The 21910-nt window shown below is 47.6% G+C and overlaps 1 protein-coding gene across 2 annotated transcripts in view; it reads right to left on the bottom strand.

The window, feature by feature from the left end:
- Positions 1-19704, bottom strand: part of GAS7 (growth arrest specific 7) — a 103898-nt gene extending 84194 nt beyond the window's left edge. For both annotated transcript variants that reach the window (XM_071573569.1, XM_071573570.1), the window contains exon 1: positions 19468-19704. In XM_071573569.1, coding sequence (XP_071429670.1) covers positions 19468-19650 — 183 coding nt within the window. In that variant the 5' untranslated portion in view covers positions 19651-19704. The remainder of the gene's footprint in view (positions 1-19467) is intronic.
- Between the last annotated feature and the right edge of the window lie 2206 nt (positions 19705-21910).

The following is a 21910-nucleotide window of genomic DNA, read 5'->3' as shown; positions in this document are numbered from 1 at the left end:
CCACAGGTCTCTGATGCTTGACTTCTGTGATTACTGAGAAATGGCTTAACTCCACCTCATTTCTGCTCTCTGGGGGGCAATTCGTTATGAGGGTAATGGGCTTTGATGCAAGAGCAACAATTTAGACTGACAGCAATTGGGAATAAGGCTCTGGGGACTGCTGTGACATGGTCTTTTCCTTGATCCTGGCATTTTATGAACAAATACAAGTGATTCAATTACCACCAACCAAACTAGTAACAGCTCCCTGCAAACACCCAAACCAGGCCATTTCCAAAAGGCCAGATTTGGCAGACCTGGATTTGGTTTTGTTCATTAATCACTTCCCAGATCAGTCATGTTTCCCTTGCATCCAGACCATTCTCAATCCATAAGACAAATGCAAGAGGACTTTTCCAATCCACTCTGAATCATCAAGCCAGACAACCTTCTGGGGCTGGTCCAGCAGGCCATCAGAAATGTCAGCAAAAATGGATGTAGTTGACTCACACAGACATGAGGTCATTGTTTTTGAAAAGACCTGAACTCAGAGAGAGGTTGATGGGGTCGCAGATGGAAGCCTGTGCTGGGTTATTCAAAGGATTCTGCAGATTGATGATCCTGGATCTGTACTAAGGACACTGGGCATAGAGGTCTCTGCCAAAGCTCTCAGGCACTGCAGCACACACCTGCCTGCAACATCTGAGGGTTTCTCCAAGAGGCTGAGATGTGGAGCTGCTCATGTTGCCTCCAGCTGGGCACCCCAGCAAAGGCAATGTCCTGCCACCCTGCACTCCCCCATCACACTCCTCCTCTCAGCATCTGGCACTGCTCGGGCCTCACATGCACTTATGCAGACATCATCACCTCAAAGAGGCATAAAGAAATCATTCCTAGACTATAAATCCTCTCCACATGAACTGCTGCAAACTTGCATGTGAAGAACAGCAGCATTTGCAGTTCAGGTATTTTGCAGCCTGTCACTGCAAAAAAAAAAAAAAAGAAACCTAGGCAAAACAAGAAAGTTCTGTTGAGTCTGCTGATTACATCCCACTGCTTTAGATGAGATTTTTAAGGCCAAGGGATTTTTAATTCCTCTGCTTTGGTGAACAAGGCAGAAGCCCATTTTTAATCTAGACTTGATGTAGAAATAAACGGTCAGAAATTCCCTGGTAAGAAACTACTACCCTGCGGAGAGCAGAATAAAAACTGAGTATTGCAGCACAGCTTTTGGTACAGATACTCCAGGAGTCATGGAATTACCCCCTCAACATTATCCAAAGCACCAAGCTAGAATGGGGTCTCCTCTGTCAGGAGCTTGTCCTGCCCAGCACACCTCACTGTCTGTACCACTTCCCTTCTGGGAATCCCTGCAAAATGCCAGCCCCTCTGCGACATCTGTGGGGCTGCACCCTGCTGCCTGGACACTTGACTTGGGCTCAGAGAGAAACAAATTGGGAAAAAAACCCCATTTAATTCTGGGAAAATTGTTTTAATTCAAACAAAAGAGCCACTTTCTGGCTTGGAAAAACATATTTGCACCTTCCTGCTCTGCTGTAGCAGTGTTGTTTGTGGAGGAAGGAATAGGGAACTTGAGCACAGCCTTGCATTTGCAGGCAGGTCCCACCTCCTGGACAGCAAACCTTGGTCTCATGCCTAGGAAAGAAGCAAGACAACACAGAACAGATGCTGGATTCAAACTACAGATTTATAACAACACCTCCAGGCTCCCGCTCTCTGACTTAGCAAGAGAAGAACAGTTTGGCAAGACATGAAAACTACATCTCAGTGCAGCTCCTCACGGGGATTGCCATGCAGCCTGTTTAAGCTAGTACATCCACTGGCAGAGCTGCTCTATGCTCTTGCCTCTATTCAGGACTGCAGACCACACCTGAACAGGTGTCCACAGCCAAGTCAGGTGGAGAAAAAGAGGACTCATGTCCTTCAGCCTGAACATCTGAAAAGGCATTGAGGTAGTCTGAACTTGGATGTTCCTCCTCCTCAGTTGGCTACAAAGGAATCTGAGTGTTTTGTTGCTTTGAAACAAAGATCTGTGTTCTTCTGTGTTTGCATGTTGTACTGAGAAGTTCCTGCTCCAGAACTGCTCACCTGTCCACACTGAGCTACCATAGCAGAAACAATCCTTGAAGTTTATGGGAAACCTGCTGTCCCCTGGACACTGTGATGGCTCTTCCACTCGCTGACAGCCAGCAGTTCCCACTCTCCCTGAAGAAACAGAGGTGGTGTTTGTCTCCATGCTGAGGAAGAGGAAACTGAAGCCATATCTATCAGCCCTTGAGCTGCAGGAGGCTGGTGGTTAATCCTCCTCTTCCAGAGACTATAATGACCTGGTGGACACCATACACATACAGCCCTCCTGCACAGCCCCATCAGGCATGGCAGCTGCCAGGAGGAGCCCTTGCCCACACCACCCCTGGGACTTGGCCTCTTCCACTGTGAGCACTGGGCAGCTCCTGCTAGGGTTCTCCCCTTTGGAGACATCAGTATCTCTTTATCATCTGTACAGAAGGGCTGGATATGTCTCTCTTGGGAGGTGGAGATAACCTGCTTGAGTAGAACACCTACATGTTAGTGACTATGTAGAAGTGTGGCTCTGGTGCCATCTGCAACGGCTTTCTATCGATGTGCCCAAACTGCTTCAGCCCCCGCCCAGAGAAGCACAGGACATACGCAGCATCCCGGCTGCAGCCACAGGGGAAAATCCCAGGGGAGGCACTGAGGTAGCTGACAGCAGGATCCTGCCCCCATCCCAACCCTCAATGTTCACTCTGAACAGGCTCTGGTGTTTGGTGGCCCCACAAGCTCACCCCACAGAGAAGTCACCCCAGGAAAACATCAACGCAGATGGCTGGACCTGTACATGAAGGGAAGTTCAAGAGGGCCATCATGGGGCTGCTGCTGAGTGCAGATGGGGTTAAGAAGGCACAGGACGGTTGAAGAGGAGAACATCTCAGCTCTCCACCATCACCATAGGTCTTCACCTCTCACAGCCCAAAACACCCTTCTCATGGCTCTAAATATCACTGTGCCTGTTGTTGAATGGGAAAAGTGAAAGCTTCATGACAGCCTGGGATCTGCAGCATCGCTGTGCCTGTGGCATCTCTCCATAAGCTGCCGTCCTGTGCAGCCCCCACATACCAGTGTCTGCCTCCCCACCCTCCCCAGCACTTCAGAGGTGGCAGCACTGCAGTGGTGCCTCCACCATAGCAGGCCTGTGTTATTCAATCCAAGTGTCTGCAATTGACTGGATTAAGGAAAAAAAGTTGGTCTCATTGCAGAAGTGATTTTTTTTGGTGAATTGTGCGCCACTGCAGGATCTCACCCTGTGAAGAAAACAAAACCTGCTTTATTTACTTGAAATCTGGGAGGTTATCCTGGTTTTGACCTTACTCTAATAAGTTGTCTTGCATGCTTAAACATCTTGAATCCAGTGCCTAATCAATCACACACTCCTACACCATGGCAACACACTGAATATTATTGTTCTTCAGAATAAAATTGTTTAACAATAAAGAGAATTGCAACTTCACTGTAATTGCAACTTCACTGTAATGTGTGGTTGTTGTTCCTCAGACCGTGCTCCTAAGAGAGGGAACTACTGGAGCTGGAAGATATTTCCTCAGCATGCTCTGAGCAAAAACAATAAAAGTAACATTTCATGATCTCCAACGAAAACGAAAAATCTTTAGATAGGAAACAGAGCTGACATCAAAATTAGTGTGAACAGCTTTCGGATCTTGCTTGCTCTTTTCTGGGGGGATATATTTAACTCCTTCAGTTGAAGATATTGCCTTCCTACTTCTGAAGCTGCAGCCTAGCAGAGAGAGGGGAAGATGAACAACAGTGAAGATTTATAGATTTATAAATGCATATATCTTATTTAGTTATAAATACATTTCTCATCTTGAAAACAAAATGTGGAAGTTGTCAAGGAAGGCATCACCACAAATAAAGGAAAAAGTTTACAAAAGAGGCAAAAATTGTGTCCTACACTGTGATGATCAGTAATTTAACCATGCTGCTTGGAATGACTCTGATAAGACAACTGAGGCAGTTACACATAACATGACAGAGACCGACAATCATCACTCCCTGTGGAACAGATGCACAGGCTACCAAAGGCCAAGCTGCAACCTTATTTGTTAAAATTAGTTTAAAGAAGGAAAAAGTAAGCATTTTTAAGGATTTTAACCTGCACTGCATTTCAAACCATAAGAAGCTGGAAGACGTCAGTCCTTTGAGCTGCATGCCACCCAAACAGAATGACAATGAGAAACCATGACCTAAAAACATACTATGTGCCATCCTTGGCAGGCAGAATCCCCCATCACAGCTGTCTCATGCATCTAAGCAAAACAGTCACAGTGCTAATGCTGCATTTCTCTGGGGGAGGTACAGGTGTGCACCCCAGGCAGATACCGCCAAGAGATGCACTGCTAAAACAAGCAACAGAAGAACCCCCATGGCCTCCCTCACTCAGACCAAGGCAAAGATCAGTAGTCAGCATCATTGCTATTCCCAAGTAAAGGACTAATGGCTCAGACTGATTTTGACTCTTCCACAGATGGGGTGTGTTGAAGGATGAAAGTGCACAGTGGTTAAAGTGTGAGTCCTCCAAGACAAGACAAAAACAGCAGAAGACTGTATGAGGCTCTCACTTGGTGGTGAGGAGCAAACATCCCAGCACAGCACAGGGAGGGAAAAGCCTGGGCTCGGTAAGTCACATCAACCTCCCCAAAACACTTCTCTCCCAAGGGGATGAAGGAATAAAGGGCTTTCAAGCTCTCTTTCCTCCAACCACAGGCAAACACTGGATTCTCCAACACTGAAAGCAAAAGAAGAAGTGAATCCTGGGATTTGTTCATTCCAGGACCTGACTCTGGGCTGGAAACAGGCTGGAGATTCTCAGCAGCTCTGCACAGGCTGACAGGACACACACTCTGACCCCACTGAAGGCACTGGAACTTGGAGCACCCTTGCCCCTAGAAGGCAACAGAACTGGGAAGGGAGGAGGGTGCTCAGCCCTGCAGCTCTAACACCATTGCATAAATTAGGGGCACATCCACAGAGCACTAATAAGTGCTAACACAGGGACTACAGCTCTCCCTGCTAGTATGTTTCTGATCCTAGAGTTAAAAAAGAGGCATTTCCAGAGATCCACATCTTGTCTAGCAAAAAGCTACTTTGTTCAGCGCAGCTGGTTCATTCTGTGTGTCACCAAAATCACTGTCTTTCAGGTGTAATTCTGAGAGCAACAGTGCTGCATCAGACCCAAAGCCTGGCACTCGATGTTTCCCTTCCACAAGCCCTTCTGGCCAGCACCAGCACCTCCCCTAACTTGCTGGCAGACCTAACTCTGGCAGACAGAAGGACAAGCTTATTCATAGTCAGTTCAGAGGAAGAGATGAAACCCATTGACTGCAGAGACTTTGAGCCCTGTGCGAACTGACAGGAAAACAGTGAGGCTGAAGAGCCCTTCCCAAGGAGAGCTCTGTGGTGTTGCAGCTGTGGCAGCCACTGGCTGCTGCCCAGATCAGCCTGGCTCTCTCTGTACCCCAGGATCTGCAGGCACACCAGCAGCTGGCCAGCCCAGGAGTGCCAAGATGTGGGATGCTGCCCATCTGAAATCCCATGCAAATGACATAACAAGGTGATCTGTATATCTGAAATTATGTGCTTGGTTGCAAACTAGGAGTCTATCCCAGAAGATACACGTGGTGCAGCTCTTGGCCTGGAGAGGGAAGCCGAGGCAACACTGTGCCAATGGGACATGCACTCCCCAGATCAGACTGGAGTGTCCTCTCTTGAACACATAGAAGGAACAGTGCATGCATGCAAGCCTGTAAGACTGTTATATAAAGAACTTGCTGGGCATCACTGGGTGGAGCCCTGGGATCAAGTTCTCTGACCTAACTTTGCGTAAAAAACACAGCCACAGTTGTAGCATTCAGCAGTTCTCAGCTCCTTTCCCCTTTCATATGCTGCTTGTAGCTGGTGATCTCTATCTGTGGGTTCCCTGTATGTGGGGCTCCAGTGTGGCTAGAAGACCTGTCGTACTCTGGCAGAAAATCCCACCTCTGAGATGTCCCACCTCCAGACTGACAAGATTCCCAACTGGGATATCATGAACATGCTGGAAGATGCCCTGTTCTACCCTAACTACTATGATGAGGGAGGCATCACCTTGCTTGGTGCACACCAAGCAGTACAGAATACTGGCCACAGTGATCACAACATGACAGGAACAGTGGTTTGCACCAGCAAGATCTTCTTCCCAAGATTTCCAGCGCTGCCAGCAAGATGCATGGCAGAAGAATTTGCCATGGTCCCATCCATGAGATGAATTAGAGCCCATGATTACCTTTCTGGCAAGCACTGAGAGAAGCTTTGTCCTTCACCAAGGATTCATATTCAGACTTGGTAAATGGTGCTGGCCAAGAGCTGAGTAGGAAGGTGGAGTGAAGGAGTCCCCAAACTGGGGGCAATGCAGCTCAGAGGAACTGTGCACAGGGGCTCACTGACTCAGAGTCATTGTAAAATTATTTTCCAAAAGGGACCTATAGATAATTTAAACATGATTTCTTTTTGGAAATACCTGAAGCTCTATTCTTTATCCCATAACAGGCTGAGGTTCAACTCCAGTTTTCATCTGGTGCCAGTTATCACTGTGATCATCAGCAGTTGCACTGCAATGAGACAAGTCATAGGCTCTCCTCTAAATCTTGCTATTGAGAGTGATTACTTGGCCTTGGGTAATGAATTAGTCCTATTATACAGCAGCTGGCATAGGAGAAGCAAATCTGCTGCTCAGGCAGCTCATTACATGGGCAGGGCTGGCACTCTCAGCTGTGTTCTGCACACACAGCCCTCAGCAGCATTTTTAAACTGAATTCTGCACACAGTTCTCCAGGACTCCAAAGCAAACTACATTCATCAACCCAGTTTTTGTCTGTTCCTTTCCAAGTCAAGCATTTGCTCACCCCTTGGAAATTCAATTGCTCTTCTGTGCAATTTTTGTATGGCACTTTGTTGTATCTGTACCAAATCCAAACTCTGTTAATTCTTCATTTGCTGTCACCCCTTGCAAACTCCATCACTCCTCATCTCCATTTTTCTCCTCCAAACTCCACTGTATCAATTATTCCTTCTCCCCCACTACTAAAACTTGCCAGAACTTGACACTGCCTCTTCTATGACCAAACTCCACTTCTATAGCAACTGGAACTGCTCCTTCACTGCACCAGCTTGTCACTGTAGGTTGGGCTTTGTGGCAATGGCTCAAGGAGGAGTATGTGGGCACACAGCAGCTGCAGGTTTTGTTTTGGAAACATGAGTAAAGTGGTTAATAAGTGAATTAGAAAGGATCAGGAAGACAAAGCAGATCCAGCCAGCCAATTTAAAAGAATATTCTGAAAGTAGTTATAGAGACTACAGTAAAACCAAGCAGAATGGCAGAACACACTCAATCAGCAATGCTGTAGCCATGGTGGCATAAGCATCTGTGTTAAGATACTCTTGGGAGTGCTGATGATACCTGCTGCTACGCCAACTATCACAGGTATGCTGTTGAAAGCATAAACTCCTCTCTGTGAAGACTTTCATGAGAAAAAAGCAGTCAAGGAGTGAGAAAACTACTGTGCAAAGTAAGAAATAGATAAGTCAGAAGGCAAGGAGGAGAAGTAAAGAGTGTCTTCTTAAAATCAAAGTTCAGCCATAAAGGTCAGATGATGCCACTGATTCCTCAGACAACTCAGGAAAAGGAAAGTGAGAAGTGTGTTGTATGTATGTCCAGTTATACATGAATATTTACATGAACTCTGTTAAATCTTCAAAGAACAGATTGCAACACAAGAAACAAAATACACTAGTGATACATGCAAAATATTGCATATGGAGGTAACAACTAGAATTCATCAGGTACTTTTTATGTCCCAAACAATGTCTACCAGCTCAAAGATACTTGTTCCTTCCCTTGGTCTTCCACAAAAGTTGGTCCCTTGTAGCCCAGGTTGCTGTTTCATGTTAACCCCTTCCATGCTCCCCAATCTACTGCTGCATTTTTCTCAAGCAGTCTCAGGGCTGCTTGGCCTGTCCCGGGCTGAAGGGCTGTGGGGAGCACAAGCAGCGCTGAACTGCCAGGAAGAACACTGCATCTGCACTAAGCCATTGCATTTAACACCGAGCTCACAGAACTTAAGGAAGTTTTTATCGGGATTCCAAGTAAAAGATACAGGCAAATATGGGAAGAGAGGCTTGGGACTCTTATTTATGTTGTGACGTGCCTCTGGTGCTGCATTACTCTCACACTTTACTCACTGCTGGATTCCCCAAAAGTGAGAGGGCATTTCAAAGACCAAGGTTCAGTGCTAACAGGACAGCCTGACAATTTCAAGCTGTATAGCCAGCCCAGAGGAGCTCCTGCTTTCTCTTCTGTGATGTGGTAGTCTTGCAGATTGCCCCATCTCTGGCAGCATCACCACCAATACTGCCCATCTCTGCATCTGGCAGCTGGGCTGGGCAGATTCTCTGCAGTTTTCACATCAGTTATGCCTCTTCTTTGCTTAAAATCATAGAATATCTCATCTGACCGCTCTGTAGAACAGCCACAGAAAACTCACACTCCTTCCATACAGACCTTGGTCTGATCCATTCTATGATACAAAATCTCAGGTGTTCCCAAGACTTTTTTTTATAGTTACCTGTTACTGAAGGGTTTTCCTCCAAGAAAACCAACTTACAGGGCAGAAGAGAAGCACAGGACTGATCAGTAGGGGCATAAGAAGTGATAGCAAGGAAAAGAGTTAGTGTTGGTGATTCTGTTCCTGGAGTCCACAGCAGCAGAGGTCCAGGAGGCCACTGCAAGTGCCACAGAGCTGAGAGAGCCCTAGGAGATCTGTGCAATAAACCCACCTGGTGCTCAAAAAAACACTGGAAGACCACAGTGCTTTTTCTGCCAGCATCACACTGGGAATATTTGTGGCTCAAGAACAGCCTGCACAATACATTCTTACCAATTATGAAACTATGAAAAGCTCCAGACAGGCCTCAAATTATACCAAAGAAAGACTGTTGACCTTTGCTTCTGCACCTGTTGAGAAGCTCAAAGATCAGTGACCAAAGTTATCTGTCAGTCTGCCTAAACTCACTCCAAAGTGCCTCATACTGATGACTGAGTACTAAGTGGACTGCTCACAAATGCTGACAAAGGTGTATGTGAAAAGACACTGCCTGTTCCACTGCCAGATACGTTCTACAAAATGCAGAGTGGCAGATCCTGAGTAAGCCATGGCACCCCTTTCTGGAATTTCCCAGCAAAAAAAGCAACCTTCAAATGTACTAGGCTAATACAAAAGCTATTTTTATAGCATGATGTGGAAAACTGGATTACTAGTACAAGCAAAAAAAGTTTTCTCTGCTATTTCATACACCTGTAAAAGGAGTGCCTCCCAGGGTGGTCACCATGGCAGGTAGAGAAAATGTACCATGGTAGGCAGGGCTGCCAGGGAGTCTGTATCCCAGGGATTGTACAGCCTGCGCTCCCTCTCAGTCACAAGTGCACTTCGGCAGGTATGGCAGGTATGCAAGGGGCTCTCCCATGCCTAACCCCTCGCTGCAGGGGCTTAGCCTGCTCTCCTGCTCTGCAAAGCTGTCAACAGCCCTGACACATACCAACCCTGTACAGCAGGTTCTCTCAACAGGTTATGTTTTACACAGTGGCGTGACATAAAGAATTTCAAATACACTAAAGCATATTTGTATTTTTCAAGATAAATACTCATTGAAGCACACTGTTCTTGGAAAACAGTGGCTGAGCCTTTGGTTTCATGCTGTTCTGCACACTAAGGGGCTCATACCAATAAAAGGAGTGTGACATGTAATTAAATACAGCCAATGACACTTTGAAGTGTGCTGTAGTTTGGAATTATAATGTTTATAATGAATTATAATTAATCTCTCTGCCACTAACTGCCCATGCCATTAGTTAGCAAAAGAAGTAGTTAACTGCTACCTGATCGTTTGGGTGAGGGGCAGGCTGTCTTTTATTTTTGGGGACATTTCATTTTTAGCTCGGCTGAACGCAGGAGTGGTGTGTGTGTGCTGCTGGAGAAGGGAAGCCGTTTTTTCTCCTGCTCCTGGCTGCTGCCTCTGCTGTTTCTTTGGTGATCTGGTTCCTTTCTCCTTGCTACGGCTGTTCTGGTCCAGATTGGGGCCCTGGTCACCGCTCCAGTCTCACCACCGCCTGCAGTGTCGTGGCCTGCCCACCCTGGCTGGGGCAGAGACCCGGGAGAGAGAGAAGGCACAGCTGCCTCCCGGGACATGCTGCAGTTCTCCGCTTCCAGCTTTCCTTCTTCGTTGGGGACAAGGGACACAGACGGAGAGACAGAATTCATCTGAGTGCTCACCACTCGTCTCTGTCTCGCTGGAGAGAGACTGGGAGCTCACCTGCAGCCAGCCACGGTGTGACACAGACATTACCTATAACTTTTCTCCAGGAGGAAACCTGCTGGTTTGGGGGTTGTTCTCTTTTGGTTTTTTTACTTGTGGTGTTGGGAAAGCAGTTTGCTCTGGTCTGTTTACAGTTATATCTATACCTACATATATATATATATATATATATCTCAGTTAAGAACAGTTATCCTTATATCCATTTTCTGATTAAAGTTCCTTTTCTTAAATTTGATAAAGAGTGATGTGATTATTGTGGAGGAATCCCCTCCTCCGTTTGTGGATAAACATTTTGGTTTTCCCCCTCAAACCTATGACAAAGTGGCATAAAGTGATGACAGGATGCAAAGCACAGCATGGGGACCATCAATTCCATTATGCTTCTTTCAGGTTTCCCCAGGTCCCCTGTCCCTGTCTGCTACCACAAGCCGTGCAGGGTTACCCAAAATGAGAACACAGGGTGTAGCCACTGCACCATAGGCCCAGATTTTGGGAAGCCTCCAGCAAACCTCCCATGTGTGCACAGGGAGCGAAAACACTGTCCAGAATTAATGCCCCCTGGAAGTGCCACAAATCAGACACAAATATCAGTGCCCCCTGTCAAATATTCCAAGACACAAGTTAGCAGTGGCTGGCTCCCAGTGCTCTGTTAAGGGTGGGAACAGAATAAACACATGCAATATGAGAAATTCCTGCTGCCTTCAGTTGTAGCATGGCCACAGTGAAAACAACCGTAACAGCCCCAAACATTTCCAAAGGCAGATACTGTCTGCAATGCTGCAGCACCACATACTTGCTGCTGCTATTGTGGGACTTCTCCAAAGCAGAAGAATGTCCTATCTTTGGATTGCATTTAGTGTCAGAAGTCAGTGAAATAACAAACCCAAGTCCTGAGCACATACTCAGACACTTCAGATTCTGGTAATTCAGCACTGGAGTGCATGACTGATAATGGGCTCCATAGGCATAAGCAATCATGGAAGACAAGAAATCATGGAGAATAAAACAAAGGTTTAATCTCTGGTTAGTTAAATGACCAGTTAATTCTACCTGGTCATTTATTATCACACAAGTAAAAATGAAATAAGTAGAGACAAGCAAATCCCATCAAACTGCCAGAATCTTCTGGTCTTGTTTCAGAGCCAAATTTTCCATTTTGGACACCAAAATAAGTTTTGGGTTTAGAAAATAACAAGTATCTGGCATCTTCTCATTATTCTTACTGTGTCTTTTTACGCTACATTCAGTATAAAGTGCTGTGTAGTACGTTCAGCACTCAGTGTTTGTGGAACAATACTCAAGGCACTGAAGGTGCATTTTGCACTCAAGCTGGAAAGGGTTGAGTTGCCTGCGCCTACCACTGCAGAAATCACTTGCATGTTTTTCTACAGGACACATGCCCAATTCAGAGCATATAAGGAGCTGGGAATTCTTTAGGCAACTGAGCAATCCTCAAGTGAGTTTTTAATGATGCAGGTGCACAACAACCCACTTAATCTTTCACATCTAGAAGGCAGACATCTGTAGGGAGACTGTTTAGACTCCCTTTGTAATCCACAGGCTGTAAGAGATCCTCCAGTTGAAGCCTCTCACAGGCGATTTTTTAGCTAAGGATACAGAAAAAACATCTTTAAAAATTCTGTCCCATGCAGCTTCTGTAAGGCCACCAGTGTGACTGTCCTCAGTGCTACAGGTGCAGCATTCATGAGTTCAGCTTCTGCAACACCCCAGCTTGTGCAGGAGACAGAAGAGCCCAAAAAAAGTGCCACAACAATCTGTAAGACTCTTCACAAACTTTGGCTATTTATGTCACTATTCAGTTTTTATATTCTATCTATAACTTCAACAGTCTGAGACAACTATCACCAGATACATAACAGACATCACTCTTATAGGAAAGGGATTGTGAACCGCAGCATCACATCTCCTTCACATTCTCCTGGGAGTTTAAATTCCCCCAGAACACTTGATTGAAGAATGATTTTCTGGTAGCAGAATATCATTTCCTCTCCCTTTTATATTTGATTTCATTCACATTTGCCAGAAATGTCAATGGTCAGATGACCACAAGTTTCAAACTCTGAAAAATACAGTTATAGAAAGTCAGAGATAGAAAAAAGACACTGTGAAACTAAACCACAAAGGAATGCCACAGGATTCTCATTGTCACTGTCTCACAAATGCTCCACTTTGGACACAGGTTTGCTGCTGAATCGGGCAGAGTAAATCAGCACCAGCACTGTGAGCACTGAACTTTGAAAACTTTGCCTTTTCCCTGAGACAACACCCACAGCAGTCTCCAGCTACAGACATGAGAATCTCCCTCTCTGCTTTATTTGGAAGTCATTCCTGCACTAAAAGAATGAAAACCATCCTTCTGCACCCGAAGAAGATCACATCCCCACTTCAGCCCCGGTTGCTTCCTCAGCACCATCTCTCAGGGGCAGTAGAACAGCCAGGATGCTCAGGATGGTGCCACAAGCATCACTGGGCAGGGAGCACCTGGCAGCTGCTCAGCTGAGTAGCTGAACTACTCAGCTTGTAGCATCAGAATAGGTGTCCTGAGCACAATTCTGTGTGCACTCCCTGGTCACAAAGAAGGGTTCAGCACTAATAGCCTTATCCCATTGACTTAAACACCATCTTTCTCTCCCATCATACAAGACTACAGATTGGAGCATTACTTGCTCCATGGAGTATCCCTAGAAAAAGCATCTCCACAGGTCCTTGTGGTCCTCCATGAATTTTATGCTAAGCTGATTTTTGAGGGAGGAGATGAAGGAATGACAAAGTGTGAGAAACAAACTCCAAGGATGTAGAAGAACCTTCTAAGAAAGCAAAGCATGACCACTGTGTGCAAGGGATACGGGCATACAGGTGCTGTCCATACACAACCTCATTCTCCTTTGTACAGAGCAAAAGCTCTGTTTAAACAGGTATCAACAACTCCTTCCTGTCAAGTGTATCATACACACACACTATAGAGCACCAATGATGGCAGACAGCAGCTCCAGCAGCTGCCTGTTCCAGCCCTTGCTGTGGAAGCACAGCCACCCCACCCCATCGCAGCATCGGGGCAGCAATGCTCATTTCTAGGAGCAGCTGGATATTTTCTGTCAATATGGTTTGGGGGTTTTCTTAGTGAAAATACGCTCCATCACTAAGGTAAAAAAAATTTCTTTAAAAACAGGGGTTTCTTCGTAATACTGTTTCACAGAAATGTTCAGAAGTTGAATATTGATATGAAATGGAATTCTCCCTGCTCATCAGCTGGCAGTTTCTTGTTTCTCTAAGCACACTGTTTCCTTGGATCCTATCAGCTTATGACAAGATACAGTTTGGCACAGAAATCCTCTACACATTCTCTGTTACCACAAATTAAATTAGAAGCATTATAATTACTATGTATTCCTTTCACTCTTTTTCTCTGTGACTCCTCGGGCACAATGAAGGAAGCAGTCTGTGCCATGTCGTGCTTTCTGCAGCTGGATGTGCCACAACCTCCAGGGTCAAGTGTTTGCACATCTCCCTGTCCATGTGGCAGCTGTCCCAGGCTGGGTTAGGTGAGGTAAGTTACTCCCCGAGTATTATAGAGCAGTGCAAGCAATGAACACTCTGTCCGACCCTCGCAGGTGAAGCACAATTCCTTCCTCCCGAACTGCCTCACCGTTCTGGTAAATCAAGCTGTGGAAAGTGCAAACAAGATCAGTGGCAGCTTGCAGTCCTACTCAGTCCAGCTTGCTCAGTCAGATTCCAGAGCCACCTCCATCCATGCTGGAAGCACACGCTGTGCTTCATACAGAGACTTACATCTGTGGGATGACTGAAGCTATAAAAAGTGCTGACAATTTCCAGCAAATTTGCATGTGTTCCTGCTGCTGCTGCTTATGTAAGTGATTTCTAGCTAACTACAAATACAAAAAGCAAGGTCTAAAATATATTTAAAACAAACCACTTGCAAATGTGACTGAATGACACATCTCCTCAGCTCTCCAAAAATCACTTGTCTAGAAAAGGCAGAAACAACAGAGATTTCTCCAAAAGGTCCCATGTTGGTCCTCCCAGAATACACACCCCTGAGGTCTAACACCATCTCACTCTCTTGACACCTATGTTGCCCTACACCATAAAGGTTGTCACAAACTGGAACAACTCAGACTTGTCCTAGGCTGCTCTTAGGTCTGGATCTTTCTGCACACACCAGCACCCCAAGCATCCATGATGCTGATGGGGTGAGGAGTCAGTCAGTCTCACGGTAGGAAACATGAGGTGTCAAGAAATCCCTCAGTGTATCACACACCACACTCCACTGGCTCTGCACCAGTGTTCACCATGGTACTACTGACTTCTGTAGGGCTCTGCTCAAATGGCCAAAAGGTCAGGCAAAAATATGAAGCACACAGGAGGGAGGAAAGGGTCAGAAAGTCCCTGACTTTCAGGTCTCATGGCTGCCATAGCTATTAATCACCAAAGGACGGGTGAGGGTTGAAGCTGATGGTATCTACTCAGTGGGATCCCAGTGCTGCAGACCAGCTTGCACAGCCGAAGCCCAGCCAAAGCAAAACCAGCTGAATTTGGCAGCAGTCTTCAGGATTCCTCTGGTGTCCATGGATTCTCATGCTCAGGAACTACTGGTTAGGGACCATTTCTCCATTAACTTACTATCTCCAAGAGCACAACAATGTAACAAACAACTATGTGGTTTCCCAACACAAGGAACACAAGGACACACTGGAGAGAGCCTAGCAAGGGACCACAATCACAATTAAGGGACTGGAGCATCTGTCGTACAAGGAAAGGCTGAAAGAACTGTGACTGTTTAGCAACAAGACGAGAAGGCTTGAGAGAAATGTTATCAATGTGAATGAAAACCTGTGGGGGGGGACAATAAAGAAAGCACAGATTGACTGTTCTAAGTGATATCCAGTGATAGGATGAGATGCAATGGGCACAAATTAAAACATAGAAAATCCCTTTAGAGGACATAATGAAAAAGTGTGAGAGTGGTCAAACACTGGAACACATTATCCAGAACAGTCATGGAGTCCACACTTGGACACACTGAAAACATGAGAGACATGGCCAGAGAAGCCAGACTAATTGACCTACGAGGTGCCTTCCAACCCAGTGATTCTGTGAACCAGACCACAGCAGCCTCTCTAACTGCTCCCAACTAGCGCAGCCTCAGGGAACCATCCATGGAGCTGATACCCTTGCTCACTTTGCTCTCTGCATTTGATACTCTCTTGGCTTATGCTATTGCTTTTGCTCTGTGACAACAGTATCCTCTCCAGAGCTCACAGAGACATGTCGCTTCTGGCTCATTCTTACCACATGCTCCTCCAGCTCTCACTGCTTCCATCACTGCCCTGAGCAGGAACCTCCAGCCATCACTATTTTCCTATAACACACCACTGTGGGATTGCAGCAGCTGTGGGAGCAGGAACCAAAGGATGACAAATGTCTTTACCTCTTTACCTCCCTGTGTCTCTCTTGCACATTTACCACATTTTAGGTCCTCTCCTTCATCTCCTGTGATGAATGAACTGAAAACACATTTTTGCAAGCAAGAGAACTCAAGAGGCAGCAAAGGCAACAGCCCTCAGCAACACCCATTCTTGGTACTGGGTTTTGTTTCCTGCAAACCACCTTCACGATTTTCTCAGAGCTGCCCAGCTCTTCATTTACCATTACAGCCTGTTCAGGTTACCCACCAACCATGTACACCCAGTTTTCTTTCCAAGAGCCAAGAGCTACCACTGACTGTGAGGGTACACGAGGTGGGAGAGCTGCCTCATCCTCAGCTCCTGGAGGAGCCAGCTGGATCATCAGTGCTGGCACCTCTGCAGCCTGGCTGCCTATGAGGAGACACAGGTGCTGTTGGTGCATCAGGTTCCTCTCAAATCACCAACAGCCTCAGAAACAGTCATTTCTCCTCCTTCATCTGGCAGGAACCAACACACTGCAGCTGGCTGCTGAACCACCGCTCAAGGGTGGCAGAGATTCTGCTCTCTGCTGTTCTTCACACCTTTCTCATTTCCCTTTCAGCTCAGGACCAAAACTCAGCAGGAATTTAGACCAGTTTTGTTTGAGGACATCGCAGTGCTGATAAATGTCAAGCCCTATGAATGAGAAAATCCAGCCTTCCTGTCTAAAATCAGTGGAGGCTTCAAGTCACAAAGGCTTCAGAAGGGCACCTCCTTTTGGTAGCTCCCAGTCACCCAACAGACTTTGCTGAGAGAAGAAAGGGTGTGTGCCATGTAGGGCAAACACTGTCAGCTCTGGTATGCCTCGAACAATGCCACGAGCCATATTCAGTCACTGCTGTGGCAGAAAACGCAACCACTCCTCCTCTGGGCTTCAGAGAGAGTACAGGTACCTACGGGAGTGAAGTAGGCATGGGGAAATGAGGGCAGGACACAGTGAGGGAGGAATATCTTCCTCTTTCAAAACAATGTGTGGTTAAGTTCAGTACAGGACATAGCGTCGAACCTTACTGAAGGGCTGGGGCCACCCAAAGCCAATACAAGGGATGGTTAGTACAGAAAGGAGACTTGTGGCCATGGCCCCATCCAGACATGTGCTATCACCACCTCCCTGAAGCCAGCTCCAATGTCAGTGTGGCTGGGCAGGGTCTCAGATCAGAAAACAGAGGAGAGTATTTCCATTGTGGCATCTTTCAGTTAGATCAGGTCCCTGAGGAAGCTGCATACCTGTACACAAGGCTACCTTCACAAAGCCATGAGAGACAGACACACACAGAGCTTCCTCCTTCTGACACACCTACTGTGATGTGTGCCAGTTACCTGTGATCCCATAAATTTGGTATATTTAGTTAACTCTCATTTGACATATTTACTAACTCTGGTGCATAGTCCTTATTAGGTACCATCTCTGGAGAAAATGAAAACATGCCAGAGTGAACACGCTCAGCACTTGCCATCTTTCTTGCCTTCTTACTGAAGGTTTGCTCAAGAGAAAGGAGGCCAGGCTGTGTGGACAACTGGTTTTCAGCAAAGTTTTCACTGGTACACAAGCCAAGGGTCAGAAGGGCACGTCTGTGGGGCTGCAGGCATTGATCCAAGAACAGTGGAACTTGCTCAGACTTAAATAGGGTAAGAGGAATTTCTAAGAAGATGACAGGAAAGTTATGGTGTTTGCAGAAGTGATCCCTCCCTGCGTTTGCTGAGAAGAGTTTGTCACATCTCATGATACATTTTGCCTCACACAATTCCTAAATTCCTGGTTAGATGTGCAAATATTTAGCAATTTGTGAAACCACAAATATTCACATGTCTCAGTACATGATCTTGTAGGTGGCAAAACTGACAAACAAAAGGACTCCCACATCCTGAAACCAACAAAAGAAATCCCAAGCGCTTTAGTGGCACAGAAAAGTCCCTGGCCTCACTCTTGAAGCACTAAGTGGGCAACCTTTGCTCCTACTTTCCTGTCTGTCCAGGTAATAATGAGAAACAGGAACTCAACAGAAACATCACAGATTTTTTAATTCATTTGGACAAGGGAAACCAAAGACAATGCCAAATCTGTGGGCAAAATGTCCTTTTGCACAGAATCTTTTGCTCATAGAACATTTCTCTACATGCAACTGGGGGGCAGGTTCTGCTCAGGGCTCTGCTTCCTGCCCCTCAGGATCCCTGGAGGCTGTGCATGCCAGCCTTGCATACAAGCATATAAGCAAAGCAGGCTGGTCCTTAGGAACCTCGAGGACAAACAGAAGCAGACCCAAGAAATCTTGGGCTTCAGCCCAGTCACTGCATGGAGATGCTCCTGGAGACCACTGCCATACCCACGTCCTCCAAATGACAACAGGGCAAGCCCTGTGAGGGAAGGGCTGATGGGGTCACAGCAGGTTTTTGGTTTGATGTAGGAGATGTTTCAGATTTCACATACAGAGGTAATGAAGGCAATCTGCACAGACATATATTTTACACTGACATTATGTCTTGTTTGCATGGGACAGAAAGCAATAAATACAGTCATGAGATGGGAACCCAACTGTCATCCCAACTGTCAGGGCCCTGAAAACAACTAAAGCCAACAGAACTTCTTGGCATCCTGACAGAAAGTCCATGACCTTTGGGTCTGGGCAACTGACACTAACCCTGCTGGGGCTCTCTGAGCCATGCCACACATATGGCAGCAAGGTCTCTGCAGCCAGCTGGGGAACTGCTGCAACAGAAGCAGAGAAGGAGAAGACTTCACAGAGACCTTAGAGGATCTTCCAGTACCTAAAAGGCCTCCAAGAGAGCTGGAGAGGGACTTCCGTCAGGGGTACAGAGTGACAGGACAAGGGGGAATGGATTTAAGCTGAAGACGGGTAGATTTAGATTAGATATTAGGAAGAAATTCCTCCCTGTGAGGGTGGGGAAGTCCCGGCACAGGGTGCCCAGAGAAGCTTTGGCTGTCCCATCCCTGGAAGTGTCCAAGGCCAGGTTGGACAGGGCTTGGAGCAACCTCAGATAGTGGAAGGCGTCCCTGCCAATGGCAAGCAGGATGTAACGGGATGATTTTTAAGGTGCCTTCCAACCCAAACTATCCCATGATTCTATGGTTCTATATCTGAATATCCTCTTCCACAACATAAAGCCATGAGATGTTCAGTGAGAGGAAACGGAGTGGGAGGGGAGCGGGAGGGAGCGTAACTTGCCCGGCATCTGGTCCTCGTGAGTGACTGACAGGGGCTGCCTCACCACAGCCACTGCCTTCTGCTGCTGTTTAGCGACTGTGAAAACCCCAGTGCCCGGAGCATCCCGCAGCTTTCCAGACACCTGAGCGCTGCCCACGGCTACGGCTGCGGGTACCGAAGGCTCTGGCAGCCGGAGCGGGGCCGGAGCGCCGCAGCCTCTCACAGCACCTGCCCGGGGCACAGGGCACAGCGACGCCGAGGGGTCCCAGACAGCAGCGCCTCACGAGCTGCGAGGGGCCCCCGCAGGGCCGGGACAGCCCGGGCCGCCCTCCCCCCGCCGCCTCTCGGCGCGGCCCCGACCCCGTTCCTACCTCCAGCAGCTGGACGTAGCTGGCCGGGAACCAGCCGCGCAGCCCGTCCTCCTTCTGCCCTTCCCACCAGCCGCCGTCTGGCACCTGCAGCACCGTGATCAGCTCCCCCGCGGCGAAACGCAGCCCTTGGCGGTGCCGCTCCCCGGAGAAGGGGTACAGCGCCTGGCAGCGGGTCCCCGACATCCCGCCGGGATGCGCCCGAGGCTCGCACGGACCGGGACGGTGCGGCCGCTCCGCCCCGCGGGCAGCGCCGGCAAAGGGGTGCGACGGCCGGGGCGGGACGGGAGGAGGGGGAGAGGGGAGGAGAGGGGAGGGAGAAGGGGGGAGGAGAGGAAAGGGGGAGGAAGTAGGGGGAGGAGAGACCACGCGGGTGCGCAGAACGCTCCGCGTGTGTGACACTGACGTTGCTAGGACAGAGAAACCGTGTGCGACCCTGAGAGACAAGGGGAGACACGATGAGTGTTAGAATGCACGGGAAACACCTCGTGAGTGTGTGTGTGTGTGTGTGTGTGTGTGTGTGTGTGTGTGTGTGTGTGTGTGTGTGTGTGACAGACACTGTCCGAGGGACACCGTGTCACCGGTGTGCTCGACACGCTTTGTGTGTCTGTCTGTGTGTGTCCGTGTGTGAGGAACACTGCGTATAAGGGACAGATGCTGTGTCACGTCGTGAATGCGTTGGTGATAACCCACGTGTGAGAGGCACCCATGTGTGTGAGAGTCACCCTTTCTGTGACAGAGAGACACCTGTGTGTGTCTGTGAAAGGTGTCAGGTGAGACTGTGTCTGAAGAATGTGAGAAATTGTATGTCTGTCATCTCTCTGTAAGAGATGGTGTGAGGCACTGTGTGTCTGTAATACCTGCAGGTATGACGTCCTGTGTCTGAGACACTGTGTCAGCAGTGGAGAGACACATCTGTGTGAGACATCTCTGTATGTCTGAGACTGTGTGTCCATTTGTTACACATATCGAAGGGTGTGAAATCCATTTTGCCTGAAAGACATTGTGTGACACATCCATGCATGTATGAAGTGTGTATGTGACACATCCTCAAGTTGCATGTGTCTCTGCAACACTCAGTTGAGTGCACAACTTGGTTCATGTGTGCATTTGACTGCAACGCATCTGTAAACAGTATGTGTGAGACACCTCTGTGTGGCACTCTGGTCTGTGTGACACTTGTGTGCATGTGAGAGATGCCACTGTCTGTCTGTGACACCCTCATCCAGGTGACACTTGTACATATGTGTGTGACTCACCATCCTGTGTGTATTTGGTCTATGAACACCCACTCTGTGCACAACCTGCTCTGGGTGTGCCTGTCTGCCTCACTCTGCAGCATGTGTGTGACTCATATGTTTGTCTGGGTAAGTCACAACTGTCTGTGTACACTTGTTCTGACTTTCCTCTTTGCCAATCCCATGTTTAGGTGTGTATGCAAGTGTGTGTGTCTCTGTCCAGGCATGCACACCTGACTCACTGCACATACGCAACATACCTGTACAAGCACAGGTATGGATGTGTGTGTATGAAGCGCAGGCACACATGCATGTGTGGCTCACTGAAGGGTGAGCTGCGTGACCCACTACACTTGCGTATGTGTGAGAACATCTGCATGCTATGAGACTTGCCCACAGAGTACATGAGGTCTCCATGTGTGTAGAGAAGTCCCTTCAAGGCAGAGCACACATACCTGAGTGACTGTGCTACATCTGGTGTGTTGTTTATGGGATATGTACCTACCTGTGTGTTTGTGTGTGAAACTCACAAAACTCTGTGTGAGAAACTCAACCTTGTATGAAAGTATACATATGTTTGCTTGTACAAAAGACACCTGTGCATGTGAGAGACTCATCTGTGAGTCTGACTCACGGGGAAGCATGAAAGCAGATACGTTGAGGCTGAGCTGCCTGTGAGTCACACCTGTGCCATCTATGTGTGACTTCCCCTGAATAGGTGGGACATGCTTATACACGGGACTGACCTCTGTGTGCTTATGGGACAGCCATCTGAGATCCTGCTGCACACGTGTGACTGTGTGGTTGTGTGTAAGGTGGCAGTGTGTGTGCCTGTGTGCACTGTGCATGAGACACTCGTCCCTGATCTGTAAGAATCAAGTGACTGGTGTGGCTCACTGCACCGCAGGTGTGTATGAGCATCTTATCCAACGTCAGTGTAACCTGCTGCACAGTGACCGGCACATGTGGGACCCATCAGTAGTACGTGTGCCATGTGGAGGACAGGGAGAGGCTCACTTCAGTATGTGCAAGAGTCATGCCAGCATATACATGGCAGGCATGAGGCAAAAGGTGTTGGATCTGCCTGTCCCACAGCTGTATGCAAGCCTGCCACCCATCATCCTTTTGTAGTCAATTGATGGAGAGGGCAACAAACCTTATGCTGAGTTCAGACATCAGTGAGTCCTGCTGACTGATGGGAGCCAGAC

The sequence above is a fragment of the Pithys albifrons genome, chromosome 19 (assembly GCF_047495875.1).
Source record: "Pithys albifrons albifrons isolate INPA30051 chromosome 19, PitAlb_v1, whole genome shotgun sequence".
Classification (NCBI taxonomy): Eukaryota; Metazoa; Chordata; class Aves; order Passeriformes; family Thamnophilidae; genus Pithys; species Pithys albifrons.
Note: the sequence above shows the minus strand (reverse complement) of the source record. Positions and strands in the feature narration are given on the sequence as shown.